Raw genomic sequence first — 26,475 nt, 5'->3', positions numbered from 1 at the left:
CCTGTGTTCTTCCTCCAGAATAATTCACGAGGTTTCCCAGTAAATTTCCGCAAACTGGGCGGGGGCCAGATCGAGTGACAGGGGCCAGGAAGTGGGGACTGAACCTTCCATTGACGGGCCTTCCCCACATAACTCCCCCCATAAGAGCGGGTTCAGTCCTCTAAAAGGCGGCCCTCTTTGAAATGGTACATCGTTTTTTGATAATCAATTTTGGTTCACTTTGTCTTGGCTCCCTTTTGCAATTAAATGTATGTCCTGTCAGGACAGCGTTTCAAACAGTTATGATGCGTAAATTATCCTTAAGAACCAAACCACAAAATGCAATAAAGATAACTGAATAGAACAAGAGTGTATCTAAGCTGAAGTTGTAAATTTGCACGGTGAAACACAAGCGCGCACACATTTATTCCAAGGTTACTTCACATACAGTAAGTCAAGGCCATCAATTGTCATCTCTCTCTTTAGAGGAATGCAACTTTGTTGTTAAATAGGAATCCTTATGTGCCTTTTTTCGCACGTTGCTTGAATTTCAATTAATACTGATTAAATGGATCATTTCCACTGCTTCCACGCCTATCAGATGTGCTCAAAAATGAGCTGGACATTGCCAGTTATATTTACCAGGAAGAAAATGGCCAGACGAACCTGCTGTACATTAAATACAAAGTCTGACGTAGCCACGCGAGAAAGCTGACTTTATTCTGTAACACATAACAAGAACCTTAGGGTGAGTGCACAAGCACTCTTTGTGGCTGACTAACGTAATGAGAGTATAAATGGAGGTTATCATAAATCAGCTCTGCAGCTAACAAAAACTGAAAAAAACCACACAGAACAAACACTCCACTTTACAATATGCTGCAGCTACAATGGCCCCCACAAACAATGCGAGCAAAGATGACAAATTTGAGGACAGGTGTTACTGGAGGAGAACTTCCATCCATAATTTTCTGTTATCACTACGGCATAATCCTTACTCCAACCTCTTCCATCGCACCATTGTCCCCGCCTCAGAAAAGGCTTTCATCATCGAGGACGCATGAATGCTACCAGGTGGTCCTGCAATTGGGAGGAACGTAGTTACCGCCTGAGCTAATCCTCAGCCACAAAAGGTAGTGCTCCTGTGCTTTGGGGCCTTGGGGGTGGGGGCGGGGGCGGTGGGGGGTGGGGGGAGAGGGAGAGGGAGATAGAGGAAAAAAAAAAAAGTTTATCGTGGAAAGCAGTTTGAAAAGAATCAGTGTTTTAACACCGATTCCTAATCAGATTGCGCTGAAATGAACAGCCCGAACGGCAGCTGTACTTTTCCCAGGGTTAATTACCTTTCACTGCTCTCCCCTAATGAGTCAGCTGTTCCTGTCATTAAACAACTCCACTTCATCCCAGTGTCTTCATCCTCCACAAACAGCGCCCTTATATGTTTGCTTACGGATGTGAGACTGGGTTTGACGTGTTCGGTGTGTCCAAAAGAGAGAGAAAAAAAATATGTGGTCCTTGGGCGTGCTTGATTAGTATGAACCTCTAACGTGGCTTCGCTTAACAGATGCAACTGGGTGACAGGGCTGGTGAAATATGGGTCAAATTTGACTTCTGCTGCTTTATTTTCAGCTGTAACCACTGATTTATGTTTTGCGCAGATGGAAAATTGAGTCGCTCTCTTCCAAGTAGACAGTACCCCAGTCAAAGAAGAATAAGACCAATCTGGCAAGATCCTGGGACCAGAGGGCTGCGGGCTTATCTCGTCCGGCCAATATCTTGCAAATCCAGATAATGAGGCCCAAGCAGCCCCTCTTACGGGTTTAATTCAGGGGCTAGCAGCGCAGAATGAGGCGCTCGCTACCTGACTGAAATCTTGAAGGAATCTCCCTGGATCGCATTTGACATTCGAATGAAGAGATGAAAGAGAGCAAAATTCCGCACACAAACACAGAGTCAAACTCTGTCACACACGGGCACAGATACACACAGTTTAGCGCCGATAAATCTGAAAAGTGCTGTCATCAGTTCTGAATACCGGCTTGGCTTACTGGATACTGTGGCTCAGAATGTTCAGGGGAGTTTTAAGTGATTTCAGCCACTGTGTGGCAAAATCCCCTGGCTACCTGGATTACAAACTCTAGTCCTTTAACTCATGCCAGTATAAATCCGTGTTAACTCGGATTTACCTCTGGCATATGAATTCCCAGTTCGAAGAAGCTTTGTCTGGAATGAGTCGAGCATAAGTATTTTATGCGTTAAGGAGAAGACTAATGGTAAATTTCAAAAAACAAAACATGAAAAAAAAAAGTTTATTGCAGTGGAAAACACTAAGGACATAAATTGTTTATTTATACAAAAAAAGTGTTGTTGAATAAAAATTCCACATCCACTATGTCTAAAAATTACTCAGGTGATCACGATGTAATATTCCAAAAATATTTTGAATCCTCTGTAAAAGAAAGTAAAATAACTTTTTAAAAGAAACCTGGAACCAGCGGATGATATATCCAGTTTTCTATGGTTCCAGCAAGGTTGAACGGTCATATTTTACTCTTGCATTTTGGTTTTTCAGGCATTCAGACATTTAAACATTTAAACTGTCCTGCTGTCTGTAAAAGTATTCCACAAATGGCACTGCATATTGTCTGAACTGCAAAGACTAGTTTATTTTTAAGGAATTGTGATATTAATCCATGTGAGAGATGGGAGCCAAAAAAATGCATAGGTCTTCTTAGTATGTTTTTCTGCAAATTCTTTATTGAGAAATAATATATCACAGAATCTTAGAGAAAATAAGAACACATTAATGTATCATCTAGTGATAGCACAGAGGGAGAAGCAATTGTGCTGTTTTAAACATATGCCTGCTAGGCAGCTCTTGCAATGATAGCAAGCACATCTTAGTGTCAGATAATGCATCAGCCACTGTCTAGGTAATGTAAGTCAACTACCCTCCTATTTTGACTCCCCCCTTCCAGGATAAGACTGAATTAAGCCCTGACTATTTCATACTTAAAAGGTTACCAGGGCTATATGGAGAGTTTGTACCAAGCTTGCTATGTCAGCAGATGGTCCATGATGATGATTATGTGCATCAATAAAATGAATAATCTTTAACGAAATGTAAATTTGACTTAACTCCAGGATTTAATAAAAAAAGATGGGACTATAATGTAGTATATAACCCATTACCTCTCTCGGGCATGTGACTTGCGATACATGCTAATACTCTAAAAAAAATATGAAAGTGTATTACAAGAAGATTTGAATATGCTCTTTCTATTTTTGAATCTTTTCTTTGAAAATGTTCCAGAAGAAAATATTCTTCTGGTGCTGTCTTTATGACACACATGTACAAAACAGAACAAATGAAAGCAGTTCATTCACTTCGCCTCAGTGCACTTAGTTTCTCTCCTTTCAGAGGACTTAAATTGGGGTCACTTTTTTTGCCTGAATAGTTAAAGTTCACTGAATGCATGTCACTTTAAAATCTTAAAGCGCTCCCCCATACCCAGACCCCCCCCCAAACATCTATGTGCACAGCAGGTCCAGACATATTCCTTCAGGACATTTTCAACTTCCTAAATGCAGGACAGAGTTCAAATAATGAGTCAGACGACAGTCAGCAAGAGGGCTTTTTTGTCAGAATCTGTTATTTTGTTGTCAAGAAAGGTCAGATGTATTCATATAATTGATTTTGCTCCAGAAATAATGATGGTTTTTTTAATTGTAATGTTTGATCTGCCCCCTTCTATCAGTCACTCATTTACGAACAAAATAATGAAATAAATATTAACATTTTATAATGCCATTTTTTATATTTTGCTCAATTTATAAAATACAAGCATCTGTGGTGATAATTGCAGAGACAGGACAATCTGGACCAATAATCTTCTGTATTAGCCATTATAAATTATTGTGAACTTTTTCCATGTACACGGTAAAGAAAATATTTCAGAGAAGCCACTTTACAAAAATATTCAGCAAACAGCGATATCTCCAAACACAGCAGAAACAAAGACATCTGCGTAACTTCCTGCCTCTACTCTTCACAAGCAAACCCTGAGGGCTTTTATTGATTTCAGCCTGAGCACAGCTTTTAAACATGGTTTTAGGGTGCTTGAAAAAATGTTATGGTGCTGTTAGTTTGTGAAGCTAACACTCACTGTCCACCTTTGAACAGTGAAAGAGCGACAACAACAAAAAACTTACAGAACAGCAAATATTAAAGAGTTTTACCGACTAGCTCAGGCTAACCTAAGTAACATTTAATAATTACACCACAAACATTCTGTATAACGGCGTATATATATTTATTTATATGCTGTTATACAGGATGTTTGTATATATACACTCAAAAGGATCACAAAATTATCTTGACAGGCATACTTGGATGACACAAAGCAGATAGTGTTGTTCATTAAGTTACAAGAAACAACCAGAACCAGCCATCAGAGCTCGATATTCAGAGCAATAGCTGGGGAAGCAGAAGTTAAGAAACGGCAGTCTAAACTTTGTCTGAATGTGCCGTTTTCATACTCTGTCACACTACCCGCAACCTGTTCTCTGGGAGGCAATAGCGTCTTTAGGTAGCACAATAACGTCTCATTAATCAGCTTATCTGCTGGAGCACAACTCTGACACTGCAAGGATGCTCCCTCACACACACAAACACAGACACAAACACATTTCCCGATTTCCACAGGGCAAAAATTGTTAGCCTGACTTACCGTGTTCCTTTTAGCCTTTGTTCTGCCTTTCATAGTAACATCAAGGAGGCAGTGATGTAGAAGAGAAAGAGAGGTGGAGTAGGTTAGTCCAGCGTGTCGCTGTCGCGTGGTGCGCGGGGACACTGTGATATTCTACGGAGCTGCTAAGCTTTTTTTGTAGCCTTTGTGTCATTCACTTAACGACCAATCTCATTAGCTGCCGGGGTACAATGGGCTGAAACATTTTCTGTGTAAATACACCACATGGTGACCCTCAAGGTTAGACCTCTGAAGGTCTTTTTAATCACATAAAAGATGGATATTTTCAAAAAATCAATGGTAAAAAAAAAAAAACTGAAAAAAGAACAGATTGCCTCAAAATAAGGACTTCAGCATGTCGAGTTTGATATGCAGTTTTAGACAAGAGGCAAAGTAGTAATATTTACAAATTTCATTCTTAATATGGTAGTTTATTTCAAATAAAATAATATGTGTTGTGAAAGTTTCACCCTACAATGATTATAATTTAGAACTATCATGCCAATAGCCTTTTAAGTTTTATTAGAGTAACTACATCTCTATCTCTTTAAAGAAACTAAAAAAATAAGATAAAATAGGGAATGCTACAAACATTAAATCATAAATAAAGATAAAAAAACCTCTTTACAGCAAATATATAGGTATAGAAAATTAATTTTATACTGTATCTGGTCACAACAAAAATTAGGCATCTCAATTTAATAAACCAACAGAACGTTACTAATGAACAATTATTTTAAAATGTCACTGGCTTCAGAGCTGCTATGAAAATAGCAGTATTGACCATATAAATAATGATTATAATCTTTCCGGCCACAAACACAGCGAATAAGAACAGCATTTAGGCAAAACAGAAGGACAACAAGTAATACGGAAATATAAAGCTGAACATTTTGTGATAATGCTGGACACATTTTTTTGTCTCTCTTCTCTTTTCCCCCGATGCTGTGTTTATGGTAGAGTCCTTTAATTCCGTGCAAAATGAATTATTGTAAGTACTTGCAGCTATGACAGCTGTCCGTAAGCATCAGGGACATGTCTATTGGCCAACTTGACCCTTGTTAGAAAACAAAACAAAACACAAAAAAGAATACAGCAGTCTGGGACTACTGTGCGAGGTCACTGGAGATTTTCCAGACAAACGCAAAACAGGGGGAAAGGGAGAATAGAAAAGGACAGGCTCAGAATCTCATTTTAACAGACCGCACACAATCTGGGCTCCCACTGAACTATCTCTGCCTGACCGCTTTCTATTTATCCCTTATCAGTGTTTACCAACCGCTAGTTTTCTTTCATTCATACTGTGAGGCAGTTCTCTTACTATCAGTCAACAGCTGACACGGTGGAACAGCCTCAAAGGCAAGTGGAAGGGATCAAAACTAAACCAAAGCTGTTTAAACAATACAACAGAGGAAATAAATTCATAAATCCTAATTCTTCCCCAACCCACAAGGGTACAAGCCGATCCTTTATAGTTAGTCCAACAAACAAAACCTCCGCCAATGAGGTAACACTACAATTAAGGTAAATGCTAGAATATATTCTGAAAAAAGAAAGAAAAAAAAGGAAAATACCATGTCATTTTAATTAGAAACAAAGCTCACAGCTCCTGGATGTCAGGGGTATAAAACTTAAACAGTGTGTCGCAGTGATATTTCTGAAAGATTATCGCTTTTTAAAGCTGTGGGTCGGAATGCAATTAATAGTGAAACTGTAGTGATTTAAATGCATTCATTGAAACGTTTTGGACATCATGGGGAGAAGTACTGAATATTACTACCTTTTCATTTCTGATTTATATAAAAAACGATAAAGTACAGGCATGACGCCCCTTGGAAAGATAGTTTTGCATTCACATGTTGCCCTTGGCATTACATACATTGTGAGATAATACAAAACACTAACTTCTGTGTATTTTTCCCACTGTGAAAAATGACAAACTCCCCCCGCAACAAAAAAGGATTATTAAAATAGACAGCAAGCCATACAGTGATATCATGATTATAAAACTACAATGACTGTTACAAAGGTGAAAGGAACACTTAGAGAGTGTTTGGCATCTCTTTTGTGTTTAACAGGAATTGATGCAGAAGAAAGTTACATAAAATGGTGATATCTGAGTAATCAATAATCTCCACACATTTTTTTTTCTTTTCTTGTTCATCAACACTTAAGCCTCAGGTAGCTAGAGTGCCAAGTAATTCTACATGAAAACCAGGAAGTGCACCACTGTCGTTACCCACTTTGTATAATTATAATTGCTTCGTTCAGAGACAAACACACCAGCAAACCAGAAAATTACCACAAACGATGCCCACAAACTACCTTTGTACAGTATCTATTCATCAATAATGTAGCAATGCTGTTGCTATATGTAACTCAGTTTAGCTTAACGTGTGAGTAGCTGCACTGTGCCCAAGCTGATGTTTGGTAAGTATCTGACAACACAACTCTTTCACTGGATGTTTGTATTCAGGAGCTCATACTTTCTTCCAAAATTTCAATCACAGCATCAAATGCTGCTTTACTCCTGCCCAATACATAATAATTCATAATAATCGCAATCATACAGACTATTGCAAGAAAATTGACTAATTGCAGCATTGTTCCAAGGACTGCTTACACGTGCTGTAGAATTAGGATTTAAAATAGATTTTTCAGAGCCCATATTAACAGCTATTTTATTTTTCGCTGGAATACTTTATCAGAAATTAAGTAATTAATTACTTTGATCCTTCCACCAGCTGCTCTGCAGCAGATGGAACCGTTTCTGAAACCTTGTTGAATTCAATCCATAGAACTCATTTCCCTGGATTAGCTGAGTGAAGTTTGTGCCACAGCTCAGGTAACAGGCCGAATGGCGCAGGCGAGGCCCGGATTAGTCACGTTTTCGACACACTTGCGCAGTCGCTCGAAGCCCAGGCACTGCTGGAACCGTCGGGAGAAACTGCAGAGGTGCTTGTATTTCAATGGGTCTTTTAAAGCTTGATGCGATTATGATGTAAATCGCGTGTGTCTTTTGTCTTTGCTCAGTGTCGTACAGTGGCTGCGTCTTTGGTTTCTGCGCTCGATATTATCCGGGCGGCACTACTGAGATGTAGGCCACGGCAGGTGTGAAAGTGGGACCGCGGCTCGGTTCCTCACGACATGGGCTGCGGCCATTAAGTTCGGTCCGGCCGCGAGGAGAGGATAGCCGTAAGCTAGCCGGCGCCAGCTGCTACGGTCTTTTTAACAGCTGTCGTTTCGGCTGCGTTCGTTCGCAGGTGAGACCATGAACAGGTGTCACCCCCGAAACATCGTCAAGTAAACGTTTGCTTTTTGCGAACGTGGCTGATTCACCAATTCTGTCCCATTGCATTAGGGGAGACTGCGCTCCACAGCTGCCCTGGACGCCTTCTACTTCTCAAACTGGGGTGGAAGTGAAGAGAGGTGGCACTACCGTGTTGTGTGGCACATTGGCATTTCTATGTCTGGGGGTTTAAAGAACAGAATAAAAGGGAGGAGGAAGACAGAGGAGAATGCGAGAAGGGAAGAGGTGTCTATTTGCTCATCACTGCAACAGCAGATAATTCTGTCAGCTTTCTGATCCTTCTGCAGTACTGTGAGAGCATCAAAAGAATGGATAATTCCCCCGCTTCATTACAAGGTTTCATTACTGCTAACTGTGTGCTTACATCTCCTCTTACAGCTAGCGTTTAGATTTAACTAATTACTTAGCATACCTGCTAAGGCAAATTTACTCAGACGCCCATTTACTCGGTGTGAGTTAGTTCCCTGCTTCTATATCTCTGTTCTAATCTACATTTTTAACAGTCACCATAGTTCCCAGCATTCTGCTTGTCATGTTCAGTAGAGAACGTGTTTTCCAGTGCAGTGGGCCATAACACAGAACTACAGAAAAAAAAAAATAAACAGAACATGCAAGCGCAATAAAACATGAGCAACACTATCCTTGACCGGCACATTTCAGTGTTATGTGGCAGATTCTTTTTTTTTTCATTTCACATCCAAGCAAGAAAATAAAGCATCAACTAGATGCCATTCTACTCTGTGAGTTCACGGATTCAAGAGTAACTTCAAAGGACGCCAGTTTGAAAAACAGCGATCAATGCATCACGGTGTATCCTTTTCATGAGCACATTTGGTGAAGAAAAGATCCTCTCTCAGAGACCTGTGCAACTGTGTAGCTACAGTAAGGTGGGTCTCCTCCTTCCAAAGGCCATGAATGAAAATACATGCCTCTATCTGATTAATAACATTTTATACCATATTTGAGGCAGAAAATCCCATTGGCATATAGGACTGTGTTGAATTTGACTTATATCTGACCTCCAATATGTGCTATGCTTGTAAAAGCTTGCTCCAAACGGGTGTCAAAATGCCCTTGATGCTACATTGAATTGAATAGGTTGTGTTCTGGCCTCTTTAGAAGACCAAAAATAATGTTTCTTTAGGCTTTCCCATTTTCTAGTACTTAAAGGGTACTAGGGCATTATAGGGCTGCCTTCTGAATAAATAAATAAATACCATTACTTTGCTAAATTTACTTCTGATTAACTTGAAATTAGTCTTAAATTTGGAAAAGCCAAAAAGTTGAGTATTTGAAAATGAATCTCCAGGTAAGCATTTGACATAGCTGATAAATCAGATTTTGCCTGACTAAACATTTTCCCTGGATTTCATAAACACAGAGAAAAAGAATGTGTTGCTATTCCTTCATATGCGGTAGAAGCAGTTTTTATAACCAGCAATACAATGTTTTGAACATAAGAAGAATAGCATTAGGGTGTTATAATGGAAAATGTATTTGAATGGCAAGAGATTTCTGTTGGGGTTGGGGGGTGGGGTGGGGGGTGGGGGTGGTAGTTGTGTAAAATAAGGATTTAAAGAGGCAACATCACAGTTGTACAGCATGCTAATAACTAAGATGGTAATGACATGCTCTCAGAAGAATGCCTGAAGAAAACTAACTTCAGGGTGTTATTACTAAAATCCAATTATAACATTGTTTGTCAAACAACATTTCAGAATGTAGAACTCCACTGGTTTTAAAGACAAGAAATAAGAATGTGCTTGTAAGCTGTTTGTTTTATTGTGTTATGTACTGCCTTTTACTGTTTTGATGTCATCCAACTGTCCCTTTTCCTGCATTATAAACCCTCAATTCCAATTTTTTATAATTATTTTCTTGTCATGAAATTTGCATTAAGACTCTTTAACTCAATATTGGATTTCCTAAAATTAGTTTGAAAAAAAAAAATTCATTTGACTAGAAAGGCTTTTATTCAAGAGCAATATTCCTGTATTTAACGCTCATTTTCCATTTTATATGTGACTCAAAAATCAATTTGATCTTGGAACCAGTGCCATGTTGCTTAGCAGCATTCAAGAGTTACGTTTATTTATCTGACAAACTGTGCGGATTCTCTGTACCAGTCACTTTTAATTTATAGCTGTGGCTGAACTTTAGCTGAACAAATGTTTAAGAACACAATTTATCTGCCATCAATTAGGATGCAAACAACATCATACAATAAAAGTCGAACAGTGTAAAGGTAAGACTCTAAAAACCAACATCCATAAAATAAGAAAATATAATAGAGAAAGAAGTATAATCGTATTTATGAAAGCTGAAAGTAAACTGCTAGGCCTAGACTGCAGTCTGTCTATGAAAGTCTGTCAATGAAAGCAAATATAAATCAAAACAACCCACAATGCTACAGAATAATGCAATAACAAAACAAACAGTGAAAGTGAAGACAAAGTTTGAAAGTACAGTATGAGGTCTACACTCTCCTGTTTACAGCTGTCGCAATAAGAGCACTGCACAATTTATCCGGGCTTTGTCTCCATACACAATACTAACATGTGTTCTTTTAAGACTAGCTTATACTCTTCATAAGTGCTGTGAGTTTAATTTAGGTAGACAGCATCAAATGCTATCTGGATGATCAAAAATAGGTCATGCTTCTTTAAAGCCAGTTTGAGCCATGTAATCTCCTGACTAACTGTCTGAAACCCAAATTGAAGCTCCCAATAATTTCCACCAAAGACAGAGGCAACATTACTGCATTAAAAGCTCACAAAATTATAATGTATTAATTATTTAAAGGTAATATTACCCCGAACTTAGTGTTCATGCATTTTTGAAGGTTATGAAGGCCCATTTTAACATTTTTACAACACCAAGACTTTACAACACCAGTTATGATAATAATATGTTTATCAGCGAGGTGCAGCTATAGATATTCACAAAATTCTGAAATTAAAATGAACATTTAAAAAAAACTATTTTTGACAGCTGAGCAACATAAAAGATTAATATAAGCCAAATCATTATTTTGGGAGCTTTAATGATCTCCAAAATATGCATAATGACAAGCTATTTCGAACAGCGATGCATTTAAGGCCTAGTAAATTTCCAAAGCTTTGATCTGAACAACAGAAATTAAACATGCTGGAGTTGGAATTAAAAGAATAAAGGGAGAAAAAAAACAGGCAGTAAAACTGCATTATCTCCTAGCTCGATCTTGACTGCGGCCGCAATAATAAAAAAAAGAACTTGAGCACAAACCTACTTCTCTGATCCTGAAAGTTTGATTTCCCTGCAGTGTCTCACCGCCTGTGCCGGAGCTGTGGCTTTGAAAGGTAGTCCCCAGGAATATGACATACTGTGCCTTTGACAGCCTGGAGATAAGCACCTGCGTTCGGGTCCCTTTTACGTCACACCTCCCCATTCAGAGCTGTTCAATATGATGCACATTTGCACATCAACAGTGCCCCCCCACCCCCCTCCCCTCCATCTACCCCCCCTACCCTCCCCACCCTCCTCACCCTCCTGTTCCTCTCCACTCCCACATCCGCAAAAACATACAAACAGGCACACATGAAGACAGATGTACACGTTTGGGTCCTCTCACGCAGGGATTTCTAAGTCTCTTTTTTTTTTTTGTCCATATTTTTTTGCATACATTGTGCTTCGCTAAACTTTCACTCGCATTGTCATAACGTGATTGCTTGGGCATATGCCCTTCCGAGCCTCCCGTATATCAGTCATCATGCAAATGAGATGGAATATCAGTCTTCAGCAGCAGATGGTCAGGGATGATAACAATGGCCCAACAGACGAGTTTCAATGTCCGTGACTTTATCGCTACGGCAACAACAACCAAAATATACGTAATGAAAGCCGTGTCTGTACATTTTTTTTTCTTTTTTCCCCCTCCTGTTACTGCTCGCCTTTTATACTTATTATTATTATTATTATTACTATTTTGTGAATGAAAATCTTTCATTAGAGGACTTTCTATGCTAATGTCTGGAGAAGACTATCTATAAAAGCCAGGGACCTGGAAATGATTTTTGGTGACTAAGGAAGGCAGCAGCCTAGCAATTATTTGAGTAATTAGGTGTAATTCCTCCCTGCAGGCCATGCTACCCTTCTGAGCTAGCTCATGCATTAGACAGGCCTGGAGAGGAGAGAGGGGGGAAAAAGAGAGAGAGAAAGGGCCTCAAGACACTACAAATGCAGCTTACAAAAGCCCAGCCGTGGTGATGTCACCCAGCGCCCTGCTGACTTCTGTAAATACAAGCCCCCTAGCAAAAAGTAAACAGTGCAAGCGTTTAGCAAACAGGGGCAGATTACAATGACAAAGGCAGCCACACTTCTGGGTGGAGCCTGAGGGGCCCTCTGGCCCAGGCTTCAGAATAACTGATACACATAAGGGGCCTCTTAGAGACGCGAGCACTTCCATTACCGGCTGACATCAGGGGCCACTGAAACAAGCTTGTCTCCAGGTTGCGTTCACCTCCCCTGAGACCGATGTGTGAACACAATGTGCAATAATGCATTTTCGGGAGCTTCTCTTTGACACATATAGGCTTTGGGGGGCTGGCGGCTGGTGGCGTGGGGGCGGGGGACGGCATTGTTAAAGGTTTGGCAGTTGATCGTCACCTTGTTTAATACCTTATTTAAAAGTATAATTTTTGAAATGTCTTGATGAGCAAGTTGTCATGCGTATGTAGATGAAGGACAGAGGCTAGCATCATCTCTCACCTGCTTTCATTTCTGCTCGACAATAACTGAAACACACGTGCACAGAGTAAGCATCTTACAAAATGATAAAAGCATGTCTTTTTTTAAATAAATTATGACAATAATGGAATATTACATAACAAACATTTGTTCTGATTACTGCAAGTAAGGAACTCTTGTAACAAATCAACTGCAATAAAAAAAATCTAATATAAGAACAGATCAAACTCTCAAAATTACCAGGAAGAAATTAGAAAAATAATATTATATCCAGCAAGGAGGGGGGAAAGCACAGCTTAAAACATCATATTGAATGTAAAAAAGGTTTAATACCCTTTCACTGACTTATTTTGTTAGCTTCTGTACATTTTCAGGATTTGTTCAGAACAGTTTTCCAGTTATCCTGAGCATTTTCAGAAGACATGAAGATATTTAATCTGTGTTATTGCACTACAGTAAAATTTCAGCAAGTTACATATACAGTCAATAGCCGTGGGTTGGTGGGAAAAGGCTAAACAGAAGAGGGTCAGTAAAACATTGCACATGTCAGACTAGGGTTCAAATTTAAAAGGTACAGTTCATAATTGTGGAAAAGTTTTGATTACATTTATCAAACTATTACAATGGGTCACTCCATGCTAAGTGTAAAAGCTTTTATGGATTTTGTGGCTTTTTGTGTAAGTAAACTAAAAAAGAGAGGCTCCTATTGTTTGGGAAATATGTGGAATGTACTAGTTTCATGGAACTGGTGTAAATGAAAGCATTACCCTCATATGCTTGTAGGCTTATACAATAGGAGTACTGTACAATATAAGATGAAATTATAAGAATATAAAAAAAATAATACTAATTAATATATTATTACCACTTTCAAATTTTGGGGATTAACCTCCTAATTAATAATGTTAATCATGAAAGTTGAGCTCTGACCTAAACATAATTCTCATCACACAGTTCACCTTATTAGAAGCAACTAATTAGCTGTGTAAAATGTTGTGAAAATATAATTCTCAACTTTACAGGAAATAGATTTCACAATAAGGAAAAAAGTGATCAAAATATTTTGAACATCTTTCTTATGAGACAACTTCCCCACTGCTCATTAACATGAGCTAAAAAAATAAAAATAAAAAAAGCATATACATAAAGTTCATGTCTGCAATTAATATTGATCTCATTTCTGGCAGTGATCAGAAATGTTAACCTCTAGAAATTTTAAGAGCACAGTAATTAGATTATCCAATGCTTTCTTATAATGACTTTATGTCCAAAAATTGATATTAAGACTAATATTCAAAGTTAAGCTGTCATAGCTGTGATTCAATTTATCCAATCATGATGCAAGTTCTAGCAATTTTCTTTTCTTGGCATGTTATTTGCAAAATAAACTGTAAATGCGAGTTACCTAAATTCAGCGATAATGCAATGAGAGACACAGTCATGTACATGTGCCTTTAAATATGTAGTGATTTCTGTGCAATCAAATTCATCATTATTCAACAATACATTAAGGACCAAAGAAAACGCATAGTGTAATAGTAAGCCATTTAATTAATCTGAGGTTTTAATTCCTTTATCCTGAGAGAAACACTCTTTATCCTTATACTCTCCACTGGAGGATTTTGTATTTCTCATTTTGTGACCTTGTCTCTTGTATACCTTGTATTTTTATTTTAACAAATCACTAAATCTGTTTAGTGAGCTGCCAAACAGAAGTGAACTTGAAGTGAAAGCCAATTCCAAATGGACACACCATGCCAGACCTCCAATTCCTGTTTAGAAATGGCATACTTAGCAGGAAATTAAATTGCTTTACGGAATAAAGTAAGTATATGTCTTCATCTAGTGACATAAAGAGCACTTTAAATGCAAAAAAAGTGATTGCACTGGGTCTTTATGACCCTATGTACAGTAAATCATCAGTTGATGATTTAGCTAGGGACGTGGGCTGATTGTCAGTCAATGATCAACCTTGCAATGTGATGGATTATGGGAATTCATGCAATGTGGTGGATTATGGGAATTCAGGAATGTAACTAGCTTGCTCCATGAGCTAGCTACCTTTTTTCATGGGCACAAGTCCATAGCCAGCAAAATGCAGATCCACTGATGTTTATACCATCTGTATCAGCTGATAATTCACACTAGTTCTTACACAGACTCATGCATTAAAATAGTTTTGAGGAATTGTATGTTGGCTGCTAAAAGGATAGGTTATACATATCATACCCTTATACTGAATAGCTTAGTTAGCTAGCTATCCAAATACTACAGATATGCTCAGAATAGTAGGTAGTAAAGTTGGGTTGAATTCTATTTGAATTCAGATTCAGAAAAGGCCACAAAATTCAATGAATCATTTCCGTTTTAATGCAAATTCAGATAATGCACCAAAATTAAATGCATCAATTAGAAAATATTCATATAATATTGGCTTGCGATTACAAAGAATTTACATGTTTAAATTTTAGTGTAAAATAAACATTTTCACGCAAACTGAGTATTTATCAATTTATTAAATCTCAGGTCAACTTTGAGCTGGTGCAGACTGAAGAAGTGACACTGTAAGACATTTGCGATTTTGGCAATCAGAAGCAATACAGCAGCTAGTTTTGAGAGATATTGAATATACTGTAAATTTGAAATTGGACTTGATAAAATGTAGCAAAAACAAATGGGTTAATAAAACACATCACATAAAACTTCTGATGAACTTGGTGACTACTGTTGCTGTCAGGAATTATGCCAAATATTGAGGTCTTCTCAATATTGGCTACCGCTTAGTGGCTCATCCAATTGTGCAGAAGTAGCATGCATGTAGCATGTGTTTCTTTCATTTTCCATTACTGTGCAATGATCCAGAAACAACGCTACAGGCCACTTAGCTCACTCACTTTTTACTTTTCCCTCAGCATTTATCAATAGGCAGTGTTGTGTGACACCCACACTGCAGATTCGTTGGTGTTGAAATTCTGGTGTTGAGGGTTTCAGAGTGAAAGTGTTCTGATGTTAAATTCCCTGTGATAAACACCACCTTATATTGAACACTTTATATACAACACTTTATTTATCTGTTTGCTAGCACAGTAGCTGTTGAACTGGTCATGTGAGATAACATAGATAACTTGTTACGTTAGTGACATTCTGTGATGTCAACCCTGTATTCATTGTGTGATGTTACAGAAAATAGATTCATGACTTGTGCCAAGGAATGTCACATGTTGCTAGCCATAAACACCTAACATTAAGAAAATTTATTTGTGTACAAGAATCTTGAACTTTTTTGCCATTGTATTTCTTCTAGCAAGTTCTATCACTATCAGCAGGACAGGAGTACAGTCTTTCAGTCACCAAACCTGATGCATTGTGTAGTGATAAGCCTTTGGATCTGCAAATGCTCTATGGCAATGACACTTTCTGTTATGGTGTCTAGGACAGCTATGTTGTGTAATGCGCAAGTTAAGGGAAACTACTGTTTTTCCTGAGGAGCAATTAAATGTGATTTTCAGAGTGATACCATTAATCATGTCGCTCTATTTTGGACTTGAATAAAGAATTAATTGAAACATTCAACAGTAGTTCAGTGTTCATCTTGACACCCTTATTGTTGAGTTTAATGAAAAGCATAACATCAGTACAATATGTACACTAGACCAGTGTAAATAATTATTTCCCAGAGGGTTGAGGCTAATATAACACCAAACACCAATATTATGTGCACTCAACACTGTACCAGTGTAAATTTCTACAAGTGTTGGGCAGGGGATGATTTATAACTAGTATAATGTTATTCAAGGGAGTAAAAGAATATCATCAAAAGCTAAAGGTTGTGATGTGCATGGTGTCACAAATTGCAATACAGAAGTGAACTTGAAAATGTAGCTGAAGCTGAAAATATACAAGTAGCCAACAAAAAGTGGGCAAAAAATTATAGGCCTATGTATTTCCTTGTCTGAAAAATGTAATGTGCAGTCTATTTTGAATTTTGTGGAAAAATAATTTTATTTCTGTGCTTAAAACCACTGTATGCTATGGTGAATTTTTCCCACGGTGCACAGGAACTGCCGCCGTGGGCTGTGCGTGGCAAATTGTGGTCACTCACTCACTCACTCATGGATGACCTGAGAGGGACGTTTGGTAGGACGCATGCACAAGTGGTGCTTCGTTTAGTAGGACGCATGCGCAGGTGCATCTCCCAAAATTACGTTACTTTAGCTAATCTTAACATGTTAGCGTTTCACCTACTTTAGTTAACCTAGTTAGTGCGTACCACCGATACAGATGTATGGACACACAGAGGACAACAAATAACGTTACAGAGGTGAGGACATGCCATAGCTAGCTAGCTAGCTATATAGTTAGCCAAGTTTTACTCATGACACTTTGTACAGGTGCGCCGTGGGTCTGGACGGTTTCGTGCTTGTTTTTAATTTCAACACAGGCTTTCTGCAAGTTTGTTATACATATGGTGTTTCTTACAAGTGCACAGTTGTTTTTATGATCATTTCCTTGCATTCATTGGGCCACATTCACAAAACCTTTCTTAAATTCGTCTTACATTTGATCTTAATAAAATAACTTAATTGTTCTTAATAAAAGTTCCTATGAAAAAATGTGGGGATGTGGGATTCGTGAAACATGCGCAGGCCTTCGATTTTGTGACTATCCCGGGTATATCAGAGGATGAATGCCAATTGTTCATAAATTGAATGCAAGTGACTGGCCATGTTGATTTGCATAAGGAACCACCCTAGCAATTTCAAAAAATAATATTCCACCTGCAAATGTTGTGTCCAAACATCAGTCATTCATTGCTCTCCGGAAACGTATCTGTGCTTCATATGCATCGTCCCTAAAGGCGCTCACTCTCCCCAAGGCACGATTAGCAAAGTAATACAAAAGCAACAAATACACCAGCATTGGGTTGGGCTGCATCTTTGTGGGTCTTTATATATCATTATCTATCATCATAAATCGCCTTTATCAATAAAAAAAAAGTATAACATGTATTACCAACAATGTTATTATCTTAAAATAAAACTAAGAGGATAAATACAATCTTTATTCTAAGGTTCCTCAATCAGGTTATCATCCAATCTGTAGTGCAGCATTTTTAAGCCCCCCATCAACATCACTTCCTTCTAAACATCATTGAAATTCATTACAACCCACAATGCAATAAAAGCACTAAATTCCAAATGTTCAATTTTCTAATTCATAAATAGTTCATTTCTTTGAATAAATAAGTGTAAGTAATATTGTTGGTGGATGAAAAAATTTAAATACAGAACCCTTGAACTTCACAAACAATAGTTTTAAGATATGTGCGAGGCAATTATTTGGGAGTAAAAAAATATACAGAATAATACACATTGTAGAATTCACATTGTAGACAATGTTGAATTTTATACAATGTTACTGTAAATGCATGTTCGTCATGTGTTCATCCAGATACGCCTCCAAATCACACTGTATATACAATTTTAAATCCTTTTTTATATTTCCCCAGTGTGGACCAGCCCTTTTTACTTCTAAGCCGATCTTATTACTATTAAGTTCTCCAACAATTCATGAGTGTGTCTACAAGAACATGGGCTTACAATTAGTCAAAAAAGTGTAATGTTTGTGCCTACTTGTAAGTCAAATTTAAGGACAAATGTTGATTGAATACAGGCCACGTTCTCTGAAGAGTGTGCTGCCAGCTGCCCCTTCTTTTCACTGCAGTCCACCAGCTGAGCTGTGCAGTCATAACACAGGAATACACTTTATGTGCACTTGGCACAGGCAGACTGCTGGCAGACACAGTGTGGACCAGAGGGGTCTATGCACTACGCACTATAAGTTCGGCCCTACACCACTGAGGAGTCAATGTAGAATTTTTAAAAAATATTTACAAAGCAATCAGCGCAGTGTGGAACCATAGAAATCTCAATTAACCGTTCGATTACCACGGGGGTGTCCAGTATTCAGGCTTGATTGGGGAAAAAAGCTTTTGTTCAAGCAGAACACAATGACAACTGATAGAACTAATGATATAATCTCGGTCTTCAATCGAGACCTTGATTAGTTGTTTTAGTGCTGGGCTCAAACAAAAACCAAAAACCCGTACCCCCTTACCTTAGAGATTTGGACCAAATTTAGTCTCGTTGTGACTCCCACACTGTTTGTGAGCGTGTGTGTGTGTGTGTGGCAGTTCAAAGGCCCAGGGGAGGGTGACATTTAATTTGTGGCGCCAGTGAGCTCAGACCACAGCCACTTAGACCGCTCATGGCTTGAGACCATTAGGCTACTTCTGTCTGAGGAGACCTCCACCATGTTCCCTCTCTCTTCTCATCGCTCTATCCACGGCAGCCTGCCACACACAGCTGGACTTCTCAGGTACACCAGCATGGCTGTGAAAGTAACGTAAACACATCACAAGACACAGTGCACTCTCATGCAGCGTAGGAGTGTGGCACAGCGGCTAAAAAACTGAGCATGTAAAGGTTTTCCAGGTGGCCAATGAAGCTGTGCCCTTGTTGGACAAGTATATACTGTAATCTGATTGGTTCTGTAAACATCCAGCTCTTTATACCACAGAACCTCTGGTTGACTGAAAAGCACCTGCCTACAGGCTGGATTGTATCTTACAACAGTGGACTTTTCTTTCAACAGTTGGCGAATGACAAAATGTGTACTGTAGGAGAGTTTGTGTGAAAGCAACCAAGCTAAGGTGTACCTTAAAAACTTGTAACACAGCTAGACTGAGTGAAATGCACAACACTAACACAACACTATGTTCAGTTTATTATTAAATGTATGACGGTTCAACCAAACCCGCTTCGATTTGACAGCAAATGAAACACTTAACAGTAGGTGTATGTTTTCTTATGAACAATTGTTATGCCTTTCATTCATTCTATGGCTATTGACAAGTCCAACATATAGGCTAGAGCCAAGCCTGCACAAGCTCATTTATCAACTGCGAGCATCTTCAATTAAAAGCCCAGAATACATCACATGACATCACACTTAGTAGTTGAGTTAAAAACCCTGTAACAGTTACGGTTCACATTTTAGTGTTGAAGAAGAAATTTATACCGCCAAGTAGTGTATAAAGCTTAAAGGTTGAGTACTGACAACACTTTGGTCACTGGGTAAATGGGATTATGAAAGCATACCTTACACATAGAGAATAGTGGGATAGCAGCAAAGCCTTCTTCATTAATTCTAAATTGAGTATGTAAATTTGACACTGGATACTCAAATATTAATAATCCAAGGAGCGGATATACAAATTAGTAATTACATCACTGGAATAAAAAATGCAAGGAAACGTATATATACAGCTGAATAAGTGCGTATCAAATATAGTCTTTACATGCTTTTGTCCAGATATGGAAAGACAATAAATTATTTGGCTTAGTGTACTAGATAAAAACATACATAAAACACAGCATTTACAACAATCCATGTCAGTGTCTGTGTTGATACGCTTGATGATAAAGAAATTGTAAGCCCCTTTCAGAACAAGGATGTTCAATGAGAAACAATACTTAAGAAGACATTCATCCTGCTGCTTCTTAACCACTGGTGTGCAGAGCTAGTCATACTGTTTATAATTACCCACAGAAGTTTGTTAAATGTTATAGATTTCCAAGATCCATGCATTTGTATGAAAAAAATGACCATTAAAAACAGTATAGAATAAAATTGGTTTTTTTCTGCATGATTCAGGGGCCTGCTTGAGAATATACAAGCACCTCTTATTAATGTGATTTACAATGTTTTGATTGCACCCAATACAGAAAGCTTACTGCTGCGAATCAGCATGCAAATGTCCTTTCAACTAAACAAAGAAATTGATTATGAAGTAAGTTTCTCTAGAACAAGTAGCAGGGTTTGGTATGATTAATGGGGTTGGCCATTGATTTCCCTTTGTTTATGTCTTTGTTAACTTTTTTTCTGACACAATTATAATTTGTTTTCAAACAATAAGTCCAATTTGGGGAGTGCAAATTAAATCTGTCAATTGGAAAATGACTCATTTTCATTTTCATTTTTAAAGTTACATTGCTAAAAAAAATCTGAAAGTGAACCCCGCACAGACCTTAGATTCTCTCATAGGTCAAATCGCTGCCTTCATTTCAGTTCTATTTTCTTCTGTTGCGCTAGTTAAAAACGCCTTTTTGTGGCTCTGAAAAATTACATTAAGGAGAACTTTCTCTGGGCTAAATAAGAGGGCGAATGCCTCTCTCATTTTGTTCATGATTAGTTAGGGTTACTTTTTCTGGATGGATCTAGGTCAAAAAAGCTAAGTTAAATTATGTGCACTTATACGGATAGGCATACATATCACTTGCAACACATTTTCCTGAGGTGTGTGCCAAACACACAAATAAGCAGAAGTGTATTACTAATCAGAATCAAGGAGCAAGTATTGTGATTTTTTCCCTTCATTTATTTGAGGGCAACCATTGTCCCATGTTTAAATAACATTACAAAAGGTGTTTGACACATTCCAACTGCACTCAATACAGTGCACTGTTGGCATTTGCAAGTCAAATGGTAGTTTTTAGTCTGAGTACTCAATCAAAAGGCATTTTTTGGTATGCCACAGATTTTCTTGAGCAATTTAAAAAAAACTTCTACATATCCAGACGTTTACACTCACATCATCTCTCCAAGATAGTGATAATACGATTTCTGTGTTTCTCGCTGTTGAGAAACAAACTGGATTATGAACAGATCACTACATAAACAGCTTTCTAAAAGGAGGCAGCTATTTTAAAAGAGGCTGAAGAAATGCAAAGAGGGATTTAAATTTTAATTTGAATTTATTCCAGCAAGTGAAAGGTTCTTTTGAGAGGGGATTTCAGCAGAGATGATGGTATTTAAAAGTGATAAACAAGCATCTAAACCTCCAGTAAAATGCAGTATTTTCTTCTTTCTAGTATAGAAGAGGAATTGGGCTTGACTCCTGTGGTCACATCCAAACAAAATGAAAAAATAAGTAATAATACTAATAAAAATGTTAATAAATTGGATAGATATACATGTTTGCTATTCACATAAGCAAATTAGATCATTAAAATATACACACCTGAATGGTGTGCATTTAAATAATTTATGTAGTATATCTTAACAAAAGGTTTTAAAAATGACACTTTCCACATTTGTTGTTTGTGAATATGAATAAGTATCATCCTGTCAATGATTCTCTGTGCTGGATATGTGTGCACGAAAGTGTGTGACAGAGAAGGAGAGAAGTAAGCATACCTGATCCTAAGAGTGTCTTTGATAAGATACTTCAAATGACGTGTAGTCACTCTGGTAACACACAGAGGCTATGTCAGGACCTGGGGGGCGTAGAGGGTCAGTGTGTATCCTCACGTCTATGTTGGATAGTCCCTTAAGGATCCCAGCCAATCACAGTACAGACCTCCTAAGAACACCACAGCTGCTTAATATGAGTAAATAGGTCAAATACTTCATCCTGGGACTGAAGTTACAAATTTCAGGAGCAGACACTTTAATCACTGAAATAGTAAATGACAGAAATGTTAACCATTGCTCAATTGCAGGATTTATTTGGAGTTATTTAAATTGTTAGTACTTATAAATATGGTAGTGTGAGGCTCCTGTAGTAATTGTTGATATTACAGTATAATATGATGTCATTTTTTAACTACTATATAAAACTACAAAATACTATATTACCATTGTTTTAACACTTCTTTATTATAATGCTTACTTATAATAATTTGGTGTCCATTATTGTTGCTGTTGTTGTTCCTTTTGTGATGTTCATAACATAAGCCATGTAAGTTGCTCAAATACAAATGTAAGTTGTAAACAAATGCAGTCAAATACATAATGCATAATTTCTTCAATATTGTATTCTGCATATAGTTTGACCATAGGTCTTAGTTGAATTTCCTTTTAGGTTAACTATTTCTCATTTAACACAAATGTTAGGTACATTTACAAATGAATAAACTCCATGCAAAATATGGCAAGCAACGGTTAAAGGGATGGAAATAAATGGCTTATCTGACAGTTGCCTTTTCCAGCATTTGGGGCTTGGACTTTACAGCTGACTATTCTGCCCAGATTAATTCTGTCACATCCCTGTTTCGGGAGAGCTCTCGGCCTGCTGGAAACGGCCTGCCTGAATTGGAGGATCTGGGTTGACCACTACACGGCTGCCTGGGAGCCCGTGCCACACAGGCTACACAAAGAGTTACATCATTCTTCTATCCAGCTAATCCCATCACGGGCAGTCATTGTGCGTTTGCTATCCTCAGCATATAGCAGCAAAAGTGCCAAGCAAACCCGTTTTTTTTTTACAAGACTCCCGCACAGAGACGTGCCAGGACCGGGCTGCGATTTCACAGAGCAGGATTGCTGAACTCATCCACATAACCTAAGCATGATTATACCACGAAATAGGCCACACTACAAAATGCCTCTTTCCCGGCGCGATGTGGTTCAGGCATGAGCCAGCGAGCCGGCGTATGTCGAATTTCAAGCAGATATTTACAGTATTCGGGCTGGTCTCGCCATGCCGGCTAAAGCACGGGGTGAGAATGGAATCCGATTCCAGCGCAAGGATAATAAACCGTCAGTTGAAACTAATGAGTGCCTTCATTTGAGACAAATAGCATTAGGTTAACGTGGCAAGTGAAGAGGTGAATGATGACGTTCTAAGTGCAATATTCATTCACTCTGCACAATACATTCCAATCCACATCCAGAAATAGTATATGGAGGATTTGGGCCATGTAGAATCATGGTGTTTACATAACTTTACATATACATTAAAGAATACCTTTACTACTTTCCATGTTACAAATCCTTTTCTTGTACAAACTGCTTCCCAACCAGTATCTCTGGGTTAGAATCACCAATCCTTGTACATAAACGAATACAATTTCTGATGACTTTGTCAGGACATGTCAGTGATTTATAGTCTATACCAAGGATACCCAAATCGGACCCTGGAGTCTCATTGTACAACTGGGTTTCAGTCTTTATCCCAGATATAATCAGGGAATGATTTTGACCTTACACCAAGTGAGTAGGATCTCAGGCCAATAAGTGGCAATATTCAATCCATTAACTATCAGGGGAAAAGGAAAGCCAGCACTACTACTGGGCACAAGGGTCAGATTTTTCTTTCCCCAATATCATAGATTCAATAAAATTACTATGGAAATAGCGAAATGTTCTCCAAGAGGCTTCATTAATGCAGACCTTTTTCTTTAGTCTGCAAATGAGTAAATGCTGCAAAAAGCAGCAGCCAGACAGGTCAGGTTGCCCAATTGGATAAGAAATATGTCAGTTCCCATTCTCTAGATGTTTATAGAGAAGACATGAAGTTAAAGACAGAATAAACCTCTTTCCTAGACACCGGATAAAAAACAAATTAGCAATTTAACATTAAGTCATTTAACATAGTAATCTACCTGTTGCTTCATTAATTAACTATATAATACATGTATCCTAACTTGAATGCCTCAGAATCAGTTGGGGACCACAACCAAATGGAAAGTTTCTATCCATTGATTCACATCATATTTTGAGGAGTCTATTACCTTTGATGAAATAGTTAGGGTGGTCACATCAGTCAAGTCTGGGAACGCACCTGGCCTAGACATGTATCTGTCTGAACTTTACTGAAAATTCTCAGGCCAACTTTTTATGATTCTACTGTATATGTTTTCTGAGCCACCTTCCCCCACATATTATTAGGCATTCATTGCTTTGTATTTAAAAAGATAAGGGTTATTGTGGTTCTTAAAACTGATGTAAAGATCCCAGTAAAGTACTGGCACATATTTTAGATTGAATTCCATTTCTATAGTATAATTTCAGCTCATAAAGTAGAATTTATAAAAATTATATATATATATATATATATATATATATGTGTGTGTGTGTGTGTGTGTGTATGTGTGTGTGTGTGTGTGTTTTAAACCTGAGGTTCTTGCTTAATATTATTTGTTCAGCTTCCTCCAACCTCACAACAGAGTGTCTCATCGCTTTAAAAATATAGAGAAAGGCTTTGATCAGACGGTATTTGTTTAATGTGCTTAGGAATTTTGGTTTTGTATGATTTTAATTTTGTGAGTTAAGCTACTTTATCTTTTCCCTACTGCTTCTGTCACCGAATAACAATATGCACTGTTGTAAATAATATTCACTTTGACTACTTCCCGTTACATCACTGAATGAGACAAGCGAGCCCCTTGTGATTTCTATTTGCACTGGCAAAGGAACCTCTTGTGCACTTTACACTATATTCAGCAAGCATAGGGTGTAATTTGGGGGGGGGGGGGGTGCATGGAACAAAGGGTTTCCCCTTATTCAGATGACCTTCTGTTTCTATGCAGACCCAGTCCCCAGTCAATACATCTCCCACTATTCATCTATTTTTTATATAATTCTCTGGACATGAAGTGAATTGAAAGAAGAGTGATTTCTGCCCAATTAATGGGAACATGTCAGCAGTCTCACCATTTAGGCTTACTCAATTAAAAGATAGACACATATATAATGTATTTAAATGTAATATGTATCCAAGGCAAAACAGTTACAACAAAGATACATGTTTTTTCTGTGCTCTTGGACTAGGTTAAACGGGATTTATCAAGGTGATTAAGTCTGGCACTATCTCTAGTTTGGCAGATTAACTAAGTTCAAATGAATGTGCTCCTTAAATTCTATGACTTTTTCACTCTTTCCCAATATTAAACTCATGTTTTAACACCACACACTCTTGACTCTATTATTTAAGCATACATATGCAATATGAAAATATCCCTGTACATATAAGGCTTTCCTCCAGATACACAGACCGGCAGCAAATGGGGAGGGGGGGGGTGTGTTTGGGGGTGGTGTTGGCTCTGCCCAACTTCCATTATTATCATTGATCTGCCAACACTTGCTGTATTTCATATTGGGGAGAAAAATCCCTTACAGCACACAAGAAATTCATAGATGACTGTGACTACAGAGGCTTTGTCATCCCAGTTTCTCAGTTTTCCATTCCCAGAACCTGCAATACACTTGCTGTGCAAACAATCAAATAAAATAAATTTTAGAAAAACTTTTTCACCAGTCACCTCACCAGTCTCCCTAATTGCTCAAAACCATACTTATTCTCTCTTTTTACATGATACATTCTCTAATGGTTGGGACAGAAAATGCTTGAAATGGACCTGTTGTTGTTTGTTTTGTTTAGTGATTCATAAAACTTTATCAGTAAAAAATAACAAATTAATTCTCTATTTTTTTGTGCTTACAGGTTAGTGTACAGGTCTTTTGTTCAAAACTTTAGTCAACCAGAACTGGTTAGATATTTTTTATAAACACTTGAGAAAACCCATAACAGGCACAGAAAAATTTAAATAATACTTTGACTTGTCCATTGCATTAGTGTCTTCACTGCTACTGGGCACAAGAAGCAATGTGCATCCCACCTAAAATCTATGGGACACTGGCCAACTTAAGTCCTGTGTTTCCTTTCCAAATGATGAAAAATTAATATTCAGCTGCTCATTGGAGAACACCCGCAATGCTGACATAAAATGTTCAACTAAATTCTATGAAAGTGTTACAGGTTATTTGAAAGAGTACACATACACAATTATCTACAGTAAATATCTTCTGTTTGTGTCATATTTTTATGTGTTATGGTCATGTTTTACATTAAGCAATATATACACACTTAAC

At 37.9% G+C, this 26,475-nt stretch overlaps 1 protein-coding gene across 9 annotated transcripts in view; it reads right to left on the bottom strand.

Moving 5' to 3' along the window:
* The window catches only part of st18 (ST18 C2H2C-type zinc finger transcription factor), a 101,752-nt gene that overhangs the window by 51,303 nt on the left and 23,974 nt on the right, over positions 1–26,475 (bottom strand). Inside the window, exons 1-2 of one of the 9 annotated variants that reach the window (XM_035431026.1) lie at positions 11,299–11,407; positions 4,707–4,732 (exon numbers count right to left, since the gene is read on the bottom strand). The exons of 4 other annotated variants lie outside the window; for them this stretch is intronic. Coding sequence is in view for 1 of the 5 variants with exons in the window: in XM_035431024.1 (XP_035286915.1) it covers positions 11,299–11,461 (163 nt within the window). In the remaining 4 variants the exon portion in view is untranslated. Of the gene's footprint in view, positions 1–4,706; positions 4,733–11,298; positions 11,499–26,475 lie in introns of those variants that run through there. 4 more of the 9 variants (XM_035431025.1, XM_035431027.1, XM_035431024.1 and 1 more) reach the window with 4 other exon arrangements.

The sequence above is a fragment of the Anguilla anguilla genome, chromosome 8 (assembly GCF_013347855.1).
Source record: "Anguilla anguilla isolate fAngAng1 chromosome 8, fAngAng1.pri, whole genome shotgun sequence".
Lineage (NCBI taxonomy): Eukaryota > Metazoa > Chordata > Actinopteri > Anguilliformes > Anguillidae > Anguilla > Anguilla anguilla.
The sequence above is the reverse complement of the archived record's forward strand: the minus strand, read 5'-3'. Positions and strand labels throughout refer to the sequence as shown.